Genomic DNA, 19,735 nt, shown 5'->3' on the forward strand with positions numbered 1-19,735 from the left:
CGGGCGCGTGTGTGTGCATGCCCAAGATCCTGAGAGGAGAATGGAGGAGAAGGGATTGCGGCGTGACCATTCCCCCTGGGGGGTGATTTCTCGCTTTCTGTCTCTAATGTCTCTCTCTGTCTGTCTGGCGAGCGCACGTGCCCTATAGTGAAAATCTCTCCAAAAAAAAAGTATAAGGACATCCCATGTTCCTGGATTGACAGAATTAATATAATCAAAATGGCAATCCTACTCAATATATTTAATGCAATCCCTATAAAATTACAAGAGACATTCTTCACAGATCTAGAGAAGACAATCATAGAATTTGTCTGGAATCATAAAAGACCCTATATTGCCAACACCATCCTGTGTAAGAAGATTGGAGTGGGTGGCATCTCACTTCCTGATCCCAAATTATATCACAAAGCTGTGATAATCAAAACAGTGTAGTATTGCCACAAAAACAGACATGAGGACCATTGGAACAGAATAGAGACCCCAGAAATAAACCCCCAAAACATACAGCCAACTGATCTTTGATAAAGGGTTCCAGTCAATCCAGTGGGAAAAGGAAAACCTCTCTAGCAAGTAGTGCTGGAAAAACTGGGTATCCACCTGCAGAAAGATGAAATCTGAAACCCTATCTGTCACCATTAACAAAAATCAACTCGAAGTGGATCACAGATCTAAACCTAAGACTGCAAACTATAAGGCTAGTGGGAAACACTGGGGAAACTCTGGGAGACATTGGGGTAGGCAAAGACTTCTTAAGCAAGACCCTCAAAGCACAGGCAATAATCCCCAAAATAGACTGATGGGATTACATCAGATTAAGAAGTTTCTGCACAGCAAAGGACACTGTAATTAGTGTGAATCGAAAATCCTCAGAATGGGAGAGAATTTTTGTTAACTGTGCCTCAGATAAAGGACTGATAACCAGAATACACAGGGATCTCAAGCAGTTTACCCGAAAGAAAATGATTAACCCAATTAAAAGATGGGAAAATGAGCTGAATAAACAACTCTCTAAGGAAGACATACAAACAGCCAAATATCATATAAAAAATGCTCAACATCCCTCATCATAAGAGAGATGCAGATCAAAACCACAATGAAATACCACCTAAAGCCAGTCAGAATGGCAAAGATTAAAAACAAAACAAAACAAAAACAAATGATAAGTGATGAAGGGGATGTGGTGAAAGGGAAACACTCCCACATTGTTGGTGGGAATGTAAACTGGTCCAGCCACGGTGGAGAACAATATGGAGGTTCCTCAAGGACCTTCAAATAGAACTACCATATGATGAAGAAATTATACTCCTGATTATCTACCCATAGGACAGGAGAATGTTCAGAATGTTGCACAATTATATTTATTGCACCATTATTCATGATTATTAAGACATGGAATCAGCCCAAATGTCTACAAACAGATGAATGGATTGAAAAACTGTGGCACATACACTCCATGGAATACTATTCAACCATAAAAAACAAGGCCCTGGACTTTGATAGAAAGTGGCTGGATATGGAAGATTTTTTTGCTGAGTGAAGCAAGTCAGGCTATGAAAGAGAGATATTATATGTCTCTACTTAACATATACCGACTATCTGCACTGTATGATAGAGACTGAAAGACTGAAGGATATAAAATCATTAAAACTTATACAGGACACTAGAAATAAAGTGGAAGGAAAGTGTGGGAGGGGAAGAGTGTAGGAAAGGAAATTTGGGGAAAAAATAGAGAGGTAAGACATTTGTGGGACACAGATTATCATTTACTACCTGTTGATAAGGATGTGTATAGTATTCTCAACTGGGCTAGACTGAGGTGTATATCATGCTGGGTAAAGTCTCTTTACAATCTAAATGACGTATAGTGACTGAATGTATAAATAATAATAGTACAAGTTAAAAAAAAAGAGATGTCCTGAAAAAGAAAAGAAAAGAAAAGCATGCTGGTGTGTGCGTGCATGCCCCAAATCCTCAGGAGACTATAGAAAGGATTGCAACATGGGCACACCCCCTGTGGGGTGCTTCCTCACTTTGCCTGTCTCTCTCTGTCTCTTTTTGGCAAGCAAGCACACATGCCCTATGACAAACAAAGAAACAAAAAACAAAAACAAAGAACTAAGATGTCAACATGTACCTAATTTGCATGTTTCTATGTAACTAGTGTTTCTATTAGAGTCACTCACTGGTTCTGTGTTATGGTCAAATTTCAGTAAAAAAAAATCTTAAAAGAATTTGGTAATAATGGTCACATAAACTTCTATCTACTAAGACAGTAGGGGAAAAGTATGTAGTATAATACTTAAGACTTAATATATTTAACAATATACGAGAGGCTAGAGTGGTGGTTAACTTGGAAAATTCTAATGTCACAATATTTATTATTCTAAATGTACATATTCCCTACCTACAGGCATGGTGGATTCTGTTAAAGAAAATTTAACATGGAATACTCATATATATAAACCACACACACTCTAGGGGCCTGCTCTGCGTACTGTGGTCTACTCAGCAGCATCTCTGGCCTCTCTCCATTAAAAGCCAGTTGCACCTCCTAAACTCTAATTATGACAACCAAAAATGTCTACAGAAATAGCCAGATGTCGTCTGGAAGGCAATGCCACCACTAATAATTAACAACTAGGATATAGTAGAAAAGGTATTTTTTAGCTTGCTATAGGACATGTGTGATTGCAAAAGACAGAGGGAGATAAAAAGGGAAAGTGAGAAATCACTCCCCAGAGGGGATGGCCACTTTGTAATCCCTTCTTCATTCTCCTCTTGGGATATTGGGCACACACATGTTCTGCCAGGTCTGGGACTTGAACTGCTCAGTTGGCCATGAGGGATCCAGCCAATTTAATCTCTATGCTACAAGCTGGCTCAATACAGTAAAAACATTTTAAAAATATTTTGAGACTGGGACCAGTAATTGATGTAATGGCTATGTTGCTGGACTCCCATGTAGTTGACTGCGGCTCAAGTCCTGAACCCAGTGGCTTAAATTCGCACCAGGTACGTGTGCGTGAGTACCCAGGATCCCAAGAGGAGAACGGAGGAGAAAGGACTACAGTGTGGCCATCCCCACTGGGGGGTGATTTCTCGTTTTCTGTCTCTCTGTCTTTCTGGTGAGCACACGTGCCCTACAGCAAAAAACTCTCAAAAAATATTGAGATTATATTGAACAATTTCAACCTGGAAAAATTACATCCATATTACATAAATCAGTAATTTTCCCTTCACTCCAATGTCTCTGGTATGTAAAATGTTGAAAGTTATTATGTAAGTTTTGACACATTAAAATATTTATAAAGATTTACTTTATTTTTAGTGTTCAATGAGACCTTCTTGCTTGATAATGTGCTCCCCATTTGCTGTGTTGCTTTTCTCCATGATTTCTTTGATTTTTCTATAAACTGACTTGGGGAAAAATAAAGACAAACAGATTTCTCTCCTGTATGAACTTTTTGCCCTACAAGGATTGGTAACTTCTGTCAGAGGGGTTCATTGAGTGAATTAGCTACAGGGGGCAGTTTATGTTGTAATGCAAACTGATCACACATACCATGACTCACCAGGGTAATTATTTATTTATCACTCACATAAATAACAACAGTGGGTTTGGGGACAGAGGAGGGAACTTCAGGACTCTCTCCAATCAATTTCTTTTGTATAAATAATGATGGCCTTCTCCCGCCTAGGGCTCTCAGGGATACCCTGGGGGTCATTTGCACTTCAGCCTCAGAGGGCATGAGAAATCCAGGAGGACTGTATGACCGTACCTTTGTTGCCACGCTTGGAAAGTACTGCTCATCACTGTCTCCACTCCTTTTTATGGAGCTTAATTACATGGTCCTTCCCACCATAATGGGAGGCTGAGAAATGTAGGCTGTGTGGGAACCAGCAGTTAGCGTAATGGCTATGTTGCTGGACTCCCACATAGTCGACCGTGATTCGCGTCCTGGACCCGGCGGCTTAAAACTCACGCCGGGCGCGTGTGCGTGCATGCCTAAGATCCTGAGAGGAGAATGGAGAAGGGATTGCGGCGTGACCATCCCCTCTGGGAGGTGATTTCTCGCTTTCTGTCTCTATGTCTCTGTCTGGCGAGCACACGGGCCCTATAGCGGAAACCTCTCAAAAAAAAAATGTAGGCTGTGTGTCTAAGAGAAAAGAGGGTAGTTTGGAAGAACACACAGCTAGTCCATGAATATAAGATTTCTGTGTCAATTTCCTGATTGCCTGCTGATGTGTGACTTCTGACAAAAGACGTTTTAACATTTATTATAGATGACACTCTGAATTCATGGGTTCTGCAATTGCATATCTGAAACCAACTACAAATCAAAACCATTAAAAATACCTATACAATAAAATCATCAATAAAATAATACAGTGTAACAACTATTTACACACCACTTACATTATGGGTTATAGGTAATCTAGAGATGATTTAAAGTATATGAAAGGATATAAGTTGTTGCAATACTATGCCATTTTATACAAGGGATTTGAACATCCATGGATTTTGGTATCCATGAGAAGTCCGAGAACAAATGCCCTGTGGATATTGAGAACCAACTGTACATTCATAGGGTTGTTTCCCATTGTGAGTTTTTTGATGTACAGTGAGTTTTGACTTCTGGTGGAAAGATTTCCTACATTCTTTGCAGTCATATGTTTTCTCACCTGTGTGAGTTCTCTGATGGACAGTGAGGGTTGACTTATGGTAGAACGCTTTCCCACATTCTTTACAGTCATATGGCTTCACACCTGTGTGAGTCCTTTGATGTGCAGTGAGGGCTGACTTATGGTAGAAAGTTTTCCTACATTCTTTACATTCGTATGGTTTCACACCTGTGTGGATTCTCTGATGCATCCTGAGGTTTGAATTCTGGTGAAAGGTTTTTCCACAATCATTACATTCATAGGGTTTTTCCCCTGTGTGAGTTCTCTGGTGTATAATGAGGACTGACCTAAGGCAGAATGTTTTCCCACATTCATTACATTCATAGGGTTTCTCTCCTGTGTGAGTTCTGTGATGCACATTGAGGGCTGACTTCTGGCTGAAGCTTTTTCCACATTCTTTACATTCATAGGGTTTTTCACCTGTATGAATACCCTGATGCAACTTGAGGTACGATTTCTGACGAAAGGTTTTTCTGCACTCTTCACATTCATAGGGTTTTTCTGCTGTGTGAGTTTTCTGATGGACAGTGAGTTTTGACTTCTGGTGAAAAGATTTCCTACATTCTTTACATTCATATGGTTTTTCACCTGTGTGAGTTCTCAGATGTATAGTGAGGGCTGAATTATGGTAAAAAGACTTTCTACATTCTTTACATTCATATGGTTTCTCACCTGTATGAGTACTCTGATGTCTACTAAGATTTGACTTTCGGCAAAAAGTTTTTCCACATTCATTGCATTCATAGGGTTTTTCCCCTGTGTGAATTCTCTGGTGTACCACAAGTTTTGACTTCTGGTGAAAAGATTTCCTACATTCTTTACATTCATATGGTTTCTCACCTGTATGAGTTCTCTGATGTACAGTTAGGGCTGAATTATGGTAGAAAGCTTTGCCACATTCCTTACATTCATATGGTTTCTGACCTGTGTGAGTTCTTTGATGCCTGCTGAGGTTTGACTTGCGACAAAAGGTTTTCCCACATTCGTTACATTCATAGGGTTTCTCCCCTGTGTGAGTGCTCTGATGCCTCCTGAGGTTTGACTTCTGGTGAAATGTTTTTCCACATTCATTACATTCATAGGGTTTTTCCCCTTTGTGAGTTCTCTGGTGTATAGTGAGGACTGATTTCAGGCAAAACCTTTTTCCACATTCACTACATTCATAGGGTTTCTCTCCTGTGTGAATTCTATGATGTCTAATAAGGACGGACTTTTGGCAGAAGGTTTTTCCACATACATTACACCCATAGGGCTTTTCCCCAGTGTGAATTCTCTGATGAATAGCAAGGCCTGACTTCTGACAGAAGGATTTCTCACATTTGGTACATGTATAGGGCTTTTCTCCTTTATGTGTTCTCTGATGTTTTGTGAGGTATGACTTTTTATTGAAGGATTTCTCACATTCACTACATTTATACTGTTTTTCTCCTGTGTGTATTTTCTGTTTAGTAAGTGTGGACTTTTTATACAATGTTTTCTCACATACATTCTGCTTAAAAGGTTTCTTCCCTGTGTGAGTCTTCTCTTGGGCAATGATAGCTGACTGACCACAGGCTTTCCCATATTCATTACAGTTAGAGGAGGTCTCTCTCGTAGGAACCTTATGTGTCAATATGAACTCTGTGTGGTTGACTTTCCCTTGTCTGCCATATTCAAAAGGCTGCTGATCAGTTTGAATCTTGTTACACTGACGAAGAAGCTCTTGGTGTCTGAGAGATTTCAGAGTTATTCTACAGGTATCAAGTTTCTTTCCAACATGCATCTCATCAGGTTCACTAGGGAGAAGAGTATTCTGGCATGCAATGTCAGGTCTCATTCCTGAATAGTTTCTGTGATTTGCAATCAGATTTGAAATATGCTCTGAGGCCAAAGTCAATGTTTTCTTTGTTTCAACTCTCTCTTGACTTGATGGGTTGCTGTTGGTAATTAACACTTGCCACAAATATCTGTCTTGATTTTCCTGACACCTCTCAAGGTCTTTGACTATCTGGACATCTAAAATAAGAAAAAAAAAATAACCACATGCACAAAACAACCAAAGCATGAAATAGTTTCTTCCTATCCTAGTGACTTATTTTATAAAAGCTTTATAAGTGCATGGATTTTTCTTCCTTCTGATTTAGGAGGGTTTTTTTTTGTTTTGTTTTGTTTTTTCCACTATAGGGCGCATGCGCTCGCCAGACAGACAGAGACATAGAGACAGAAAGCGAGAAATCAACCCCCAGGGGGGATGGCCATGCCGCAATCCCTTCTCCTCCATTCTCCTCTCGGGATCTTGGGCACGCACACACACGCGCCCGGCGTGAGCTTTAAGCCACCGGGTCCGGGACGCAAACCGCGGTCGACTACATGGGAGTCCAGCAACATAGCTATTACACTAACTGCTGGTTCCCTCTTCCTCCTGATTTAATAAATTATATTAACAGATTTTTAAATGTTAAATCATTTTTTTTGCCCTTTTCTCCTTTTATAACTCATAAAGAAATATTTAGTAAAATATTTACCTACTGCTATTCATAGTTTTCAACCAAGTGTTTATCATCTGTGATTTGTTTACCTTATTCTTTAAAAATTTTATTTATTATTTATTTATTTATTTATTTATTTATTTTTTGCTATTTTATTCTTTCTTACAACAATGGTGCATGTCTCATACTGGGATTTTTCTCATTATTCTGCTTTGAAGGTTTTCCTGGATCAGGTCCTTTTAGGTACACAAAAGGCAGTTTATCTATCAACTAAGCAGAAATATGACCTTGGGACAGGGTTTTATATCTATTTCTTTAGTTTTTCTTTGGGAAGTAGCTATAAGCATCTGAAAATTTTTTAAAATACATAATCTCTTCTTCCTCATGCTAGACAAAAATAAGTTCTTGAAGGTTTCCAATTTAACCCAATGTGCTCTGCCTCTGAGAATCATACACGGCATAGGAAGCTCTAGTTCACCAACACGGGCACTCCCTCTCTGCTGGTCTAAAGGATTTGGTTTGGCAATCCAGGCTGTGTCCACCATCTATGTAATGTGTATTTCTGGCTTCTTTGAGCACATGCACCCCTAATTAATAGTCACTGCTTATAAGGACTTTTATTTTATGCATTAGCATTTCAGCTGTCTGCTAGTTTCATAAAAAATGGAGTCTCCTGTACATTTGTCACTCTCTTGTTTCAGAATGATTTCCAAAAAGAGAAGGGTAAAATGCTAACTTCAAACTCTACTCCCAAATAGAAATCTGAGTCCTTCAACATAAAATCCTAGTTTCACTTGACCTTGGGAGGCAAAATTTCCTGGCTTTCTCCTGAGCCTAGGATCCCTTTGTTCACTGGTAGGCTGTGTCCTTCTCAATCTCCTGACACCTGATATTGTAGTATACAATGTTTGCTCCTGAACTTCTCATTTGCTTGCTAAATCCCTAGGTGACCTTCTCTATAAGTGTGACTTAAGAATAGTCATGCGCTGCATATTGACTATGATAGACTGCATATGTGATAGCAGTCTCATAAGAATATAAAAGAGATGAAAAATTCCTGTCACCTAGTGATGGCATAATGTCACAGCGCAACACATTACTTGTTTGTAGTGATGCTGGTTGGCATAAACCAACATACTATGCTGTCAGTGACATAAACCAACCTCCCCTGCTGTCAGGGAACCAGCAGTTAGTGTAATGGCTATGTCACTGGACTCACACGTAGTCGACCGCGGTTCGTGTCCCGAACCCGGTGGCTTAAAACTCATGCTGGGCGCATGTGCGTGCATGCTCAAGGTCCCGAGAGGAGAACGGAGGAGAAGGGATTGCAGCGTGGCCATCCCCCCGGGGGGTGATTTCTTGCTTTCTGTCTCTCTGTCTCTCTCTGTCTGTCTGGCGAGTGCATGTGCCCTATAGCAATACCTCTCCAAACAAACAAACAAACAAACAAAACAAAACAAAAAACGACAACAAAAAACAGTTCTTCAGGAGGTATTCCAGAAAAAGGCACTATTATTATAGGAGATGACAGCTCCATGGATGTTATTTATTGTCCCTGAAGACCGGGTGGGACAAGATGTGGAGGTGGATGACCATGTTTAAGCTTAGGCAAATGGATGTGTTTGTGTCTTAGTTTTAACAGAAAATTTTAAGATACAAAAAATAAAAAACCAAAAATTTTAAAATAGGAAAATGTTTACAGGGTAAGGAGATAAAGGAAAAAATTACTTTTATACAGCTGTACAATGTGTTTGTATTTTAAGGTAAGTGTTATTATAAAACTCTCCAAAAGTCTGTAAAATTTGAAGTATATAAGGTACAGGAGTTTTAATAAAGTTAATTTATTATTGAAGAAAGAGAAACATTTAAATAAATTTAATGAAGCCTAAATGCACAGTATTTATAGCCTTCATTATGCACTGATTCACCAATTGACCTAGAGCAACTGCCTGTCCTGCGAGCCCCATCTATGATAAATGCCCTATAAACGAGTACCACTTTAAAATTTTGGGGGGTTATATTTTTGCTACCTTTTCATACTGTTACATGTGTTTAGTTATACAAATACCATTGTGTTACCATTGCCTACAGTCCTCAGTACAGTAATATTCTATACAGGTTTGTTGCCTGGGAGCAATAGGCTCTACCATATAGCCTAGGTGAACAGTAGGTTGTACTGTCTGGGTCTGTGGAAGTATATGTCTATGATGTTTATCCAAGGACAAAATCCCCTAATGACACATTTCTCAGAATGTATCCCTGTCATTAAGTGATACACAACTACATGACTACCAGATTAAAGCTTCTGATTTCTAGGTTTGGATCTCTAATAGTGACATTCACTCTCAAATCTAGATTTTCTTTCTTTCTTTAAGAGAGATTTTTGCTATAGGGTGTGTGTGCTCGCCAGAGAGACAGAGAAACATAAAGTGAGACATCATCCTCCAAGGGGGATGGCCATGCCACAATCCCCTCTCCTCCACTCTCTTCTTGGGATTTTGGGCACGCATGCACATGCACCTGGAATAAGTTTTAAGCTACTGGGTCTAGGACTTGAATCATGGTCAACTATGTGGCAGTCCAGCAATGTAACCATTAGGCAATCTGCTGGCCCCTCAAATTTAGATTTTCATTTCTGTATGTACTGCATGTCAAAATTGGGAAAGATTTAATTGACAATGAAGCTATACCAAAGTAAAGACTTAATAATCTCCCAATAACTACTTCTTTGACCTTCCTTCCTAAATTACATCCTGTTTTTTTCTCTCTCACACTGTTTAAATATTCTAGGAGTTATTTTTTTCTTAAAGTTTCTTTCTCTCTTTCATGAGACAAACAGAGACAGAGAGATCTTTTGTGACACAAACAGAGAGAGACGAGAGGGAGAGAAACAAGGACCGTCAACAGTGTCTCATGCCACAGTCCCATCACTCCAGTCTTTCCCAGTCAGTCAGGGTCATGGGTGAGAGTATGTGTACCCAGCATATACAGGTCAACCTGGGAACCAAACTCCAATCTGTCACATGGCTTCCAGTATTACAGAGCATTGCACTATCACTGAACCACCCAGATGGGACTCTTCTGGTTCTTATATGATTACTTAAAATACATATTTTATTGTTTTTCTCTCATCATAATGTAAACTCTATAAAAGAGGAACATCATTTTGATGACTGTTTTTTATAAGTACAACTATCAGATCATTAGTGCTTAAAACCTGCTTGCTTGGGACTAGCAGATAGTATAGCAGTTACGTCGCTGGACTCTCACATGTCCAATTGTGGTTTGGGTCCCAGACCTGGTGGCTTCAAAATCTTGCCAGATGTGTGTGTGTGCATCCCCAAAATCCCAGGAGGAGAATGGAGGAGGAGAACTGTGGTGTAGCCAACCTCCCTGGGAGGGGGGGAATCTCTCACTTTCCCTCTCACTGTGTTTATCTTCTCTCTCTCTCATGCACTTATGTGAGCACATGTGCTTAAGTAAAAAACCTCTAAAAAAAATCCCAAAAACCAAACAAAAAAACTTCCGTGTCTGCTTAAGATACACAACTACATGACTACCAGATTAAAGCTTCTGATTTCTAGGTTTGGATCTCTAATAGTGACATTCACTCTCAAATCTAGATTTTCTTTCTTTCTTTAAGAGAGATTTTTGCTATAGGGTGTGTGTGCTCGCCAGAGAGACAGAGAAACATAAAGTGAGACATCATCCTCCAAGGGGGATGGCCATGCCACAATCCCCTCTCCTCCACTCTCTTCTTGGGATTTTGGGCACGCATGCACATGCACCTGGAATAAGTTTTAAGCTACTGGGTCTAGGACTTGAATCATGGTCAACTATGTGGCAGTCCAGCAATGTAACCATTAGGCAATCTGCTGGCCCCTCAAATTTAGATTTTCATTTCTGTATGTACTGCATGTCAAAATTGGGAAAGATTTAATTGACAATGAAGCTATACCAAAGTAAAGACTTAATAATCTCCCAATAACTACTTCTTTGACCTTCCTTCCTAAATTACATCCTGTTTTTTTCTCTCTCACACTGTTTAAATATTCTAGGAGTTATTTTTTTCTTAAAGTTTCTTTCTCTCTTTCATGAGACAAACAGAGACAGAGAGATCTTTTGTGACACAAACAGAGAGAGACGAGAGGGAGAGAAACAAGGACCGTCAACAGTGTCTCATGCCACAGTCCCATCACTCCAGTCTTTCCCAGTCAGTCAGGGTCATGGGTGAGAGTATGTGTACCCAGCATATACAGGTCAACCTGGGAACCAAACTCCAATCTGTCACATGGCTTCCAGTATTACAGAGCATTGCACTATCACTGAACCACCCAGATGGGACTCTTCTGGTTCTTATATGATTACTTAAAATACATATTTTATTGTTTTTCTCTCATCATAATGTAAACTCTATAAAAGAGGAACATCATTTTGATGACTGTTTTTTATAAGTACAACTATCAGATCATTAGTGCTTAAAACCTGCTTGCTTGGGACTAGCAGATAGTATAGCAGTTACGTCGCTGGACTCTCACATGTCCAATTGTGGTTTGGGTCCCAGACCTGGTGGCTTCAAAATCTTGCCAGATGTGTGTGTGTGCATCCCCAAAATCCCAGGAGGAGAATGGAGGAGGAGAACTGTGGTGTAGCCAACCTCCCTGGGAGGGGGGGAATCTCTCACTTTCCCTCTCACTGTGTTTATCTTCTCTCTCTCTCATGCACTTATGTGAGCACATGTGCTTAAGTAAAAAACCTCTAAAAAAAATCCCAAAAACCAAACAAAAAAACTTCCGTGTCTGCTTAAGATATGCTAAATAACAAATGTATGGGGACCAGCAGTTGGCGTAACGGCTATGTCACTGTACTCCCACGTAGCCGACTGTGGTTTGAGTCCCGGACCTGGTGGCTTAAACTCATGCAGGGCGTGTGTGCATGCATGCCAACAATCCCAACAGGAGAATGGAGGAGAAGGGATTGTGGTATGGCCATCCCCCCTAGGGGGTGATTTCTCGCTTTCTGTCTCTCTGTCTCTCTTTGTCTTTCTGGTGAGCGCACATGCCCTATAGAAAAAACCTCTCCCCCACAAAAAAATGTTTTTAAATGTATGAAAGAATAAATAAATGTATGAAAGAAAACAGTCCAGGAGAATGGAGGAAAAGAGGCAAATGAAAATACTGAGAAAGAGAGCAGTAAAAACGTAGTGCCTAAAGTAGGAATTAGAGTTTGAAGAAATAGAAGAAAATATTCAGCAAAATAAAAGACAGGATATATGCGTGATAGCCCTCCTAAAAGACTATATCATGTATTTGGTTAGTGCTCTCGGACTAGCTATCCCCAAGTCTGGGACCTGCAGAAAACATTAGTGAGAACCCCTCAACACTGTCAACATCTCCCAGGTTTTACTCTTCCTGGGCTCCCTGCCCAATATATGCTGACGGACCTGGGAGGCTCTGGTTTGGGAGTTCTTCAAGTGTCCATGGCTCTGCTCCTTGCTCCAACTTGAAGATCACCTCAGGCTTGGTAATGCAGTGACCTGTTAATGAGAAAAAACATAGGACTTTGCCAAACTGTTAAGTCAAGCCCTTTGAAGTATGTCAACAGCTCAGTTTCAGGAGCTGTGCGATGAAGGAGCTAATATGAACCTTTTGTATAGAGGGGTGACAGATCCTTCAAGGACAGGAACCTTACACCTAACTAGCATTGAACCATATAAATGGTTCCTATATTTGCCAACAAGGAAGAAAGTGTTGGTCTTGGGAGTCACTGAGTAGTTTTGCTCACCCAATGATACCAGGCTGCTGTAGGTCTCCAGCATCACTTCCCTATACAGGGTCCTCTGAGCATTGTCCAAGTCCAGCCACTCCTCCCAGCTGAAGTCCACAGCCACGTCCTCAAAGGACACCAACCCCTGTAATGGCACATTTCTGTTCAACTCAAGTCATCAGCTTTGGGTCACAAGAATACATGAATGGTCCTGGGCCATCATAAGAAATAAATGCAATATTAAGAGAACTGATTGTGGAATGATTTTGCATTTAAGTAGCTGACCTAAAACCATAACAAAAAAGTTTATGTACTTACAGATGCTTAATTACATATTAAGAGCATGTACACAAGACACATTCCATAATTTCTTTCCTATGTGTTGAAGGATTGCTTGTATCCATCCTAGGATGAACACAGTCACTCGAACCACAGGATGTGAATAATGAGATCCTGGTGAGTAGGTACGTTACATGACCAAATTTGCATTTTAATAGTCAACCCCTAGAAAGAGGACAGGGAAGGGCTTATGGGAGGGTCAGAGGTCAAAACACTAGATGACCACTTAGATCAGGGCACAGAGAAGCAAAAATACAGAATAGAGAGGTGAAAAAAGAAATGAAAAAGGACAGAATTTGGTACTAATTTACTGAGCAGAGGGTAAAAATAGAAATTTTACTTTCAGGCTACCTGGAGGATCACAACTATACAGATACTGGCACTTTAAAGTGAAAACTAGAAAAGGAAGGAACTGTGTGGCGGGAAATGTGGCACAGACTTGGACATGTCCTACTTGATCTATCTGAGGCCCCATTTATGAGGTTGTCCCACTGGCAACTGGACATAGTATTCTGGTATTCAGGAGAGAGGTCTAACTGAAGATGAAAATGTGGAACGTATCAACATTTCATACCTGAGCCCATCACAGTAAACAAACTAAGAGTGAAAGGAAAAAAGGAACAAGTACAGAATCTATAGAAACACGAATATTTACATAGAAGATAAGTAGACTGTAAAGATAAAGAAGAAATGTTGAGTTTATCCCATGAATAAAAGAAAGCAGAATATTAATAAATCTACTAATGTAATTCATCATACTTGTAGTACTATAGAGAAGAGTCTTTTGAAAATCAACATGGACATTGAGAACGGACTTTTAGAAACACATTCTGGGTTTCTAATTCTGCACCAAAAGATCTTGGAGGTCATCACTCCATCCTAACTACAACTATAAAGCCTACAAAGAGACCAAAAAACCCAACTCTTCTTGCATCTGTAAAACTATAAGACAGCATTTCAATGTTGGTGCCAACAAGCCCTCATGTTGCATGAAATTTAGCAGTTTTTTCCTTAGGTTCCATTTGAATCACGTAACTAATGTGACTGAATTTTTGCCATGCCATCAGAAATACCAGAGACAAATTTATACTAAATTTCGATGACTCAAAGATCGCACAAACTGCTGATATCTATATGCCAACTTTATCTTCTTTATGCACATTTCCTTCAAGGTGAGTTTGACTTATTTCTACTTTTACATGTTAAATCACAGAATTAACGCTCATACAATACAATGTAAAGCAAAGTGTAGAATAAATAAACAGCTCACCCGAGATTTACTCATTTTTTCTTGCTTCTGGAAATGCAGAGAGCACTCTGGCAGCATAACTGAGAGAGAAGGCAGAAGGACTGGATTAAGGTGAGAAATGGTGTGGGTTGGCCCTAGATTCTCCAACCCCAAAGTCTCTACACATGAGCTGGAAAAGACAACACAACCAAATCCTCTTTGTGACAGAAAATGGGGCAACAAAGACTCCATTACAGTTGCATCTACAAATACATTAATTGGTAGAGACCAGACATATATTTTAAGTTTAATGAAAATATATATTACCTACTGATTTAGCAACAATTAATGCTTCCTAAAGATATAATTTTATTTATATATGTGTGTGTATATATATATATATATTTATTTATTTATTACATATATATGTGTGTATATTTGTGTGTGTATAGATTTTTGCCAACGCATGTGTATGCTCACCAGAAAGTGAAGAATCACCCTTTCTCCCCTTCCCCGGAGGTGGATGGCCATACCACAATCTCTTCTCCTCCATTGTCCTCTCAGGATTTTTGGCATGAATATACATGTGCCCAGCATGATCTTCAAGCTGCTGGGTCCGGGTCTTAAACTGTGGTAGGTAGGCCATGTGGAAATCTAGCACTTTAACCACCATGCTACCTGCTGGTCCAAATTTAATCATGTAAGCCAAAGGGAAAAAATTGTGGCCTTCACTGAAATTCAAGTTACAGAAATACACTATGGCTTTATAAACTGTCTTTCTGATATAGAAATTCCACACAGGATTCCATTTGAGTGTTTCCACTACAATGAAGCTCAACTTTATATACTTAAATCTCAAAGAAGTATGCATGTTGGAACTCAACATTTTTTGCCTCCAAGCATGTAGGAAAAAAAGGTACGTAATGTATATTCCTTGTGGTACACTATTCCAATAATATTTCCTGGTGATAGTTTCCCTGGGTCCAAACCCGCATACAGCATACTCTGAAAAGGAACTGGTCTTTGTCATTTGACTTGCTTTGGCTGAAGGCACATAATGAAATGCGATGCAAACGTAGGTTTAAAAAGTACTTGCCTACCTGTGCTGACCATCTTGGACACAGTCATATTGTGAAGAAGCCTGGGGCTACCTTGTTAAGAGAATCAGGGCCTACCCAGGAGCCAGCATCATGCACTGGACTCATGAATGAAGCCATCTTGAACCAACTAGCCTCAGTCAAGGAATCAGGCCACTAACGCCTATCTGTGATCCAGGCAACACCAGCACAGGACCCGCTCACCTGAACCCACCTCAAAATGCAGATCCACAAAACTTCAAACAAATAAAACAAATAATGATTTTTTTTTTGAGTCAATACATTTTGGTTGATTCCTTACACATAAATAGTAACTGATATATTTAAGCCTGCAGAACTTGGTTATGTTTTTAATAATATTATGTGGGAGAGAAAGTCTTAAATTATATGTCAAATGCAATTAGTAGGGTTTCACACTGACATTTTCTTTTGTAGAATTCTTTTATTTAACTTTATTTATTTATTTATTTATTTTTATTTGATCAGAGAGGGACAGAGTGAGAGAGAAAGGGAAAGTGATAAAGCAAGCTGCCAGGTCCAAGACTCAAACCGCGGTTGGTCTTGGAAGAGTCCAGCACCCTTAACTACCATGCCACCTTCTGGCCCCAACACATAGATGTTGTCAAAACCACAGTAATATCAACTGGATGAATTTCAGGGAGGTAGCTGGCATTAGGAGAGGCCATGTGAATCACAATAAACAACTGTATGCATATGAGTAAACTAAAATTTTTTCTTACATCATAAAAGTCTAGATACTTGCAAAAATATAAGCCATAAAAGGGCCTGTTCCGTATAAGTGGCCATTGTACTGTACTTCATTTACATGGTAAAAAATTGGTTTGGAGTATAAGTGTAAGGTGATCTACTTTTCCCATTTTAAATAATTAAAATAGGTTTCTATTGAGTTCTTACACAATTTATTATTTTCAGGAACAGATTACTAACATTAAGTGGGAAATACTTGGGTTATTTACCCTTCTAGGTTATATAAGATACAGAAAGTGTTGGAATATAAATGATACAAATGTTTAAGGCAAGATATTTTAAAGCTATGTTTGTTATAAGTTGACTTCAATGTTACAAAAATAATCTCAAAAGTAAATGAATACTTTTGTTGACTTAGGTGTGGCAAAATGGAGAACACTAGATAAAAAGCCAGGAAATCTAACATCTACAGATCATGTGCCTCCACAAGTTAAATCTCCTCAAATTCATTTTTTTCCCATTTCTTTTATTAGGTAGACATAGCTTGACCAACACTTACTGAACTACCAGGAAAAACTGTCAGGATAGAGGGAACATCAGCATATCTCCAGATGCTGAATTCGATGACAGGCTAGGTGTAAGAGAGTTCAGACACTGGAGACAATGTGGGAAGACTGAAGTAATGGGAGTGTGTTTAGAGAGCACTGTAGACACAATCTCTCAGGTATGACAGGTTACTTCCCACCCCCAACCACACCTTCAGGACCCCTCCGATAAGTAACCTTTCCTAGGCCCTTGCCTATCCTTTTCAGCCCAACTCACCTTTCCCTTCTAAAAGGTGGCCCAAACCTTCCAATATCACCCAGTATTTGACACCTACTAGATAAACTATCATCAAGTAAATCTCGTGTATTCTAAGCAAAAGCAATAATTGCTTGGGCCAAGCAAAGCTAGATCTTTACCTTCCTGCGGCTCTTGTCTCTATTTTGAAGCACTAGTGAGGAAAGTCACAGGGTGGGTGCTCTTTCAGGTGGGATTCCTATTCATAGGGTATCTTTTTCTTTTTTTAAGAATTATTCATTTTAATTTTATTCATTCATTTATTTTTATTTGACCAGAGAGCCAGAGGGAATGAGAAGTCTGGGACTTGAACCATGGTTGGCCATGTTGGAGTGTCCACTGCCTTAACCACCACACCACCTGCTGGTCCCTAGGGTATCTTTCTTTTTCTTCTTCTTCTTTTTAAGAATTATTTTATTGAACTTTAATTAATGAATTAACTAATTTAATTTGACCAAGGAAGGATAGAGAGAGACAAGGAAAGTGAGAAAGCGAGCCACCAGCTCCAGCACTGGAACAGTAGTCAGTCATGTGGGAGTTCAGCGCCCTTTAACCACCAGGCTACCTGCCGGCCCCAGGGCTTCCTTCTTAAACTGAGTAACAACTACTTTATTCCAAAGAAAATAGGACCATCATACAATACCCCAATCTCCCTCAGGACTCACTGTCCCTGGAACTTAGGTCTTCTAGAATTTCTGGGAAACCAAAACAGAAGTGCCAGGCAGGCTACCCAATGCAAGAGACCACCAAAAACTTTACCTGTTGAAGAGATACCAAGCCACTCCTCAAATAGAACTGCCGTAGTAAGACTCAGTCTGCACACACTTCACGATTATTTCTCTGGGACCCTGGGGGCATTTCACTCTAACATGTAATATGGTAATAGCCTCATGTTACAGGTGAGTCAAGATGAAGGCACGAGGGTTCATTCATTTTCCACAGATTCTTCTGCTGCAGCAGAGCTAGAAAATGAACTCGCCACCTCCCAGGCTCACGCTGTCTGCAGACCTTCCCAGTCCCTCCCGTGTTCCATTTCCACCTGGACTTGGCCATCCCCGGAGTTTCTGGAACCACCTTGTACATCGAAAGGCATACACCTGCCTTCCGACAAAGCCGTCGCGGACAGCACAGCCCACGCCGCCCCTTCCCATCCCGGGAACTGCAGATCCCTCCCCAGCCCACCTTGGATCTTGGCAGCACATGCGCATTATGCCCCGCGCGCCTGACAATCACCTTCATCTCTGCCCTAAGTGGGAGGGTAGCCTAACTAGTCCCGGAGGCTCCCAGAGAACCACGAGGTTCCTTTTCTACACTTGCACCCACCTTTAGGGACACCGAATTCAACCCCAGAGCCAGGGAAGCAGGTGGGGACCAAACAGCCGCAGGGGCCGGAATTTGACGGCAGTGGGCGGAGCTACATATGCGCAGAACGAGACATTCCCATAGTCCTGTGCGGGTCCCAGGCCGAAACCGGGAGACTACATTTCCCACAAGTCTCTGCGGCGCGGTCCTCCATTAGGAACCGACACAGAAAGTTAGGTTTGCTTTCAAGTTTATTCGTTTAGATCCTAACAAACGTGTGTGTGTGTGTGTGTGTGTGTGTGTGTGTGTGTGTGTGTGTGTGTGTGTGTGTGTGTGTGTGTGTGTTCGTTTAGATCCTAACAAACTTGTGTGTGTTGGGGGAAAACAGGTACCCCCAACAATGTCTTCAAGATCCACCCCAAAACTTCCATCATCTCAGATCGTGGCCTGGGGAGTACACGGAGGGATTGGGAGGTACCCTGACATTTCCCTGCCGGTCCAGTTGCCTTTACCGCGCAGCGACAGCTGAACCGACGTCCCATCAAAGTTTTATTTGCCAGCAGTTGGTCCTGTTGCCAGGGGGCCAGGACCGGGTGGATCACGACTGATTTCTCTTCACGTGACAGAAATGAACAATTCTGATTCTTTATGAAGTCCTGGTTTGACATCCTGGAACATAGTGAGACAAAATGGGGAAATGAATGGGGATATTAGAATACGGCCAATTAGTGGATAACATTAATAAGTAACTTTTTCTTAGTTACAGTGTAGGCGTGGCTGTGACAGGACTCAAGTCTATTTGTTACAGGTACTGTCTAATGCGTGAGAAGATCCCGTCTCTGTTTTGCTTTAGATTTGTTAACAAACAAGAAACTAAGCTGATAGATAACTCTCTTCTAGCCTATGAAAAGATGATTGTTCTCACTAAATACACTAATTTTGGAGCCCCCACTGGATTATATAACACAAGTGGAAAAACTGCTGTAAGGAACATACTGGAATAAAATAGGAGGGTGATAGGGTAGGTGCCCTACAAAACTCTTGTGCCAATTTACACTTCCACTGTCTGATAATTATTTGCCCAAGTTCCATCAATCCATCTAACTACCGAATCTTTATTTACTTTTTTTTTTTTTTTTCCATTTTGGTGATTTTGGGGTGTGTGTGTGTGTATGTGTAGTGGATCTGCACTTTTCTTTTAACCTTGCCTTCCCTTGTTTCTGCCACAAGCTAGCCCAGGAGTCCTACACAGGCGTTTCTTAATAAGCCTGCTGCCACCCTCTTTAAGAAGGGAAATGCCTCAC

The 19,735-nt window shown here is 40.4% G+C and overlaps 1 protein-coding gene and 1 long non-coding RNA gene across 4 annotated transcripts; one reads left to right on the forward strand and one right to left on the reverse strand.

Moving 5' to 3' along the window:
• Positions 1–4,085: 4,085 nt before the first annotated feature.
• On the reverse strand, positions 4,086–18,528 carry LOC102497037 (zinc finger protein 717). Of its 3 annotated transcripts, none has more exons than XM_006141354.3 (5): positions 18,453–18,528; positions 14,527–14,585; positions 12,936–13,062; positions 12,595–12,687; positions 4,086–6,678 (listed from the first exon to the last, which is right to left on the reverse strand). In XM_006141354.3, the coding sequence occupies exons 2-5, from the start codon at positions 14,581–14,583 to the stop codon at positions 4,493–4,495; spliced, it is 2,463 nt and encodes an 820-aa protein (XP_006141416.1). In that variant the 5' UTR covers positions 14,584–14,585; positions 18,453–18,528; the 3' UTR covers positions 4,086–4,492. The 3 variants fall into 3 exon arrangements, with proteins under 3 accessions (XP_006141416.1, XP_014447006.1, XP_014447004.1); XM_014591520.2 differs by lacking the exon at positions 18,453–18,528 and adding an exon at positions 14,965–15,001; XM_014591518.2 differs by lacking the exon at positions 18,453–18,528 and having other exon boundaries at positions 14,527–14,746.
• LOC114009558 (uncharacterized) lies at positions 13,325–14,627 on the forward strand. Its single transcript, XR_003550957.1, has 3 exons — positions 13,325–13,381; positions 13,603–14,428; positions 14,566–14,627. It is a non-coding gene; the product is annotated as an uncharacterized LOC114009558 (long non-coding RNA).
• Positions 18,529–19,735: the final 1,207 nt, after the last annotated feature.

This window comes from Tupaia chinensis, unplaced genomic scaffold (genome assembly GCF_000334495.1).
Source record: "Tupaia chinensis unplaced genomic scaffold, TupChi_1.0 Scaffold000052_1, whole genome shotgun sequence".
NCBI classification, from domain to species: domain Eukaryota; kingdom Metazoa; phylum Chordata; class Mammalia; order Scandentia; family Tupaiidae; genus Tupaia; species Tupaia belangeri.

Excerpts from the sequence above, each read along its gene's own strand:
- LOC102497037 (XM_014591518.2), bottom strand. The coding sequence starts at position 14,736 with ATGGAGTCTTTGTTGCCCCATTTTCTGTCACAAAGAGGATTTGGTTGT. Across the intron at positions 13,063-14,526 it reads AAAAAATGAGTAAATCTCGG|GGGTTGGTGTCCTTTGAGGA; the intron begins GTGAGCTGTTTA and ends GTGCCATTACAG. Across the intron at positions 6,679-12,594 it reads CCCAAACCAGAGCCTCCCAG|ATGTCCAGATAGTCAAAGAC; the intron begins GTCCGTCAGCAT and ends TTCTTATTTTAG.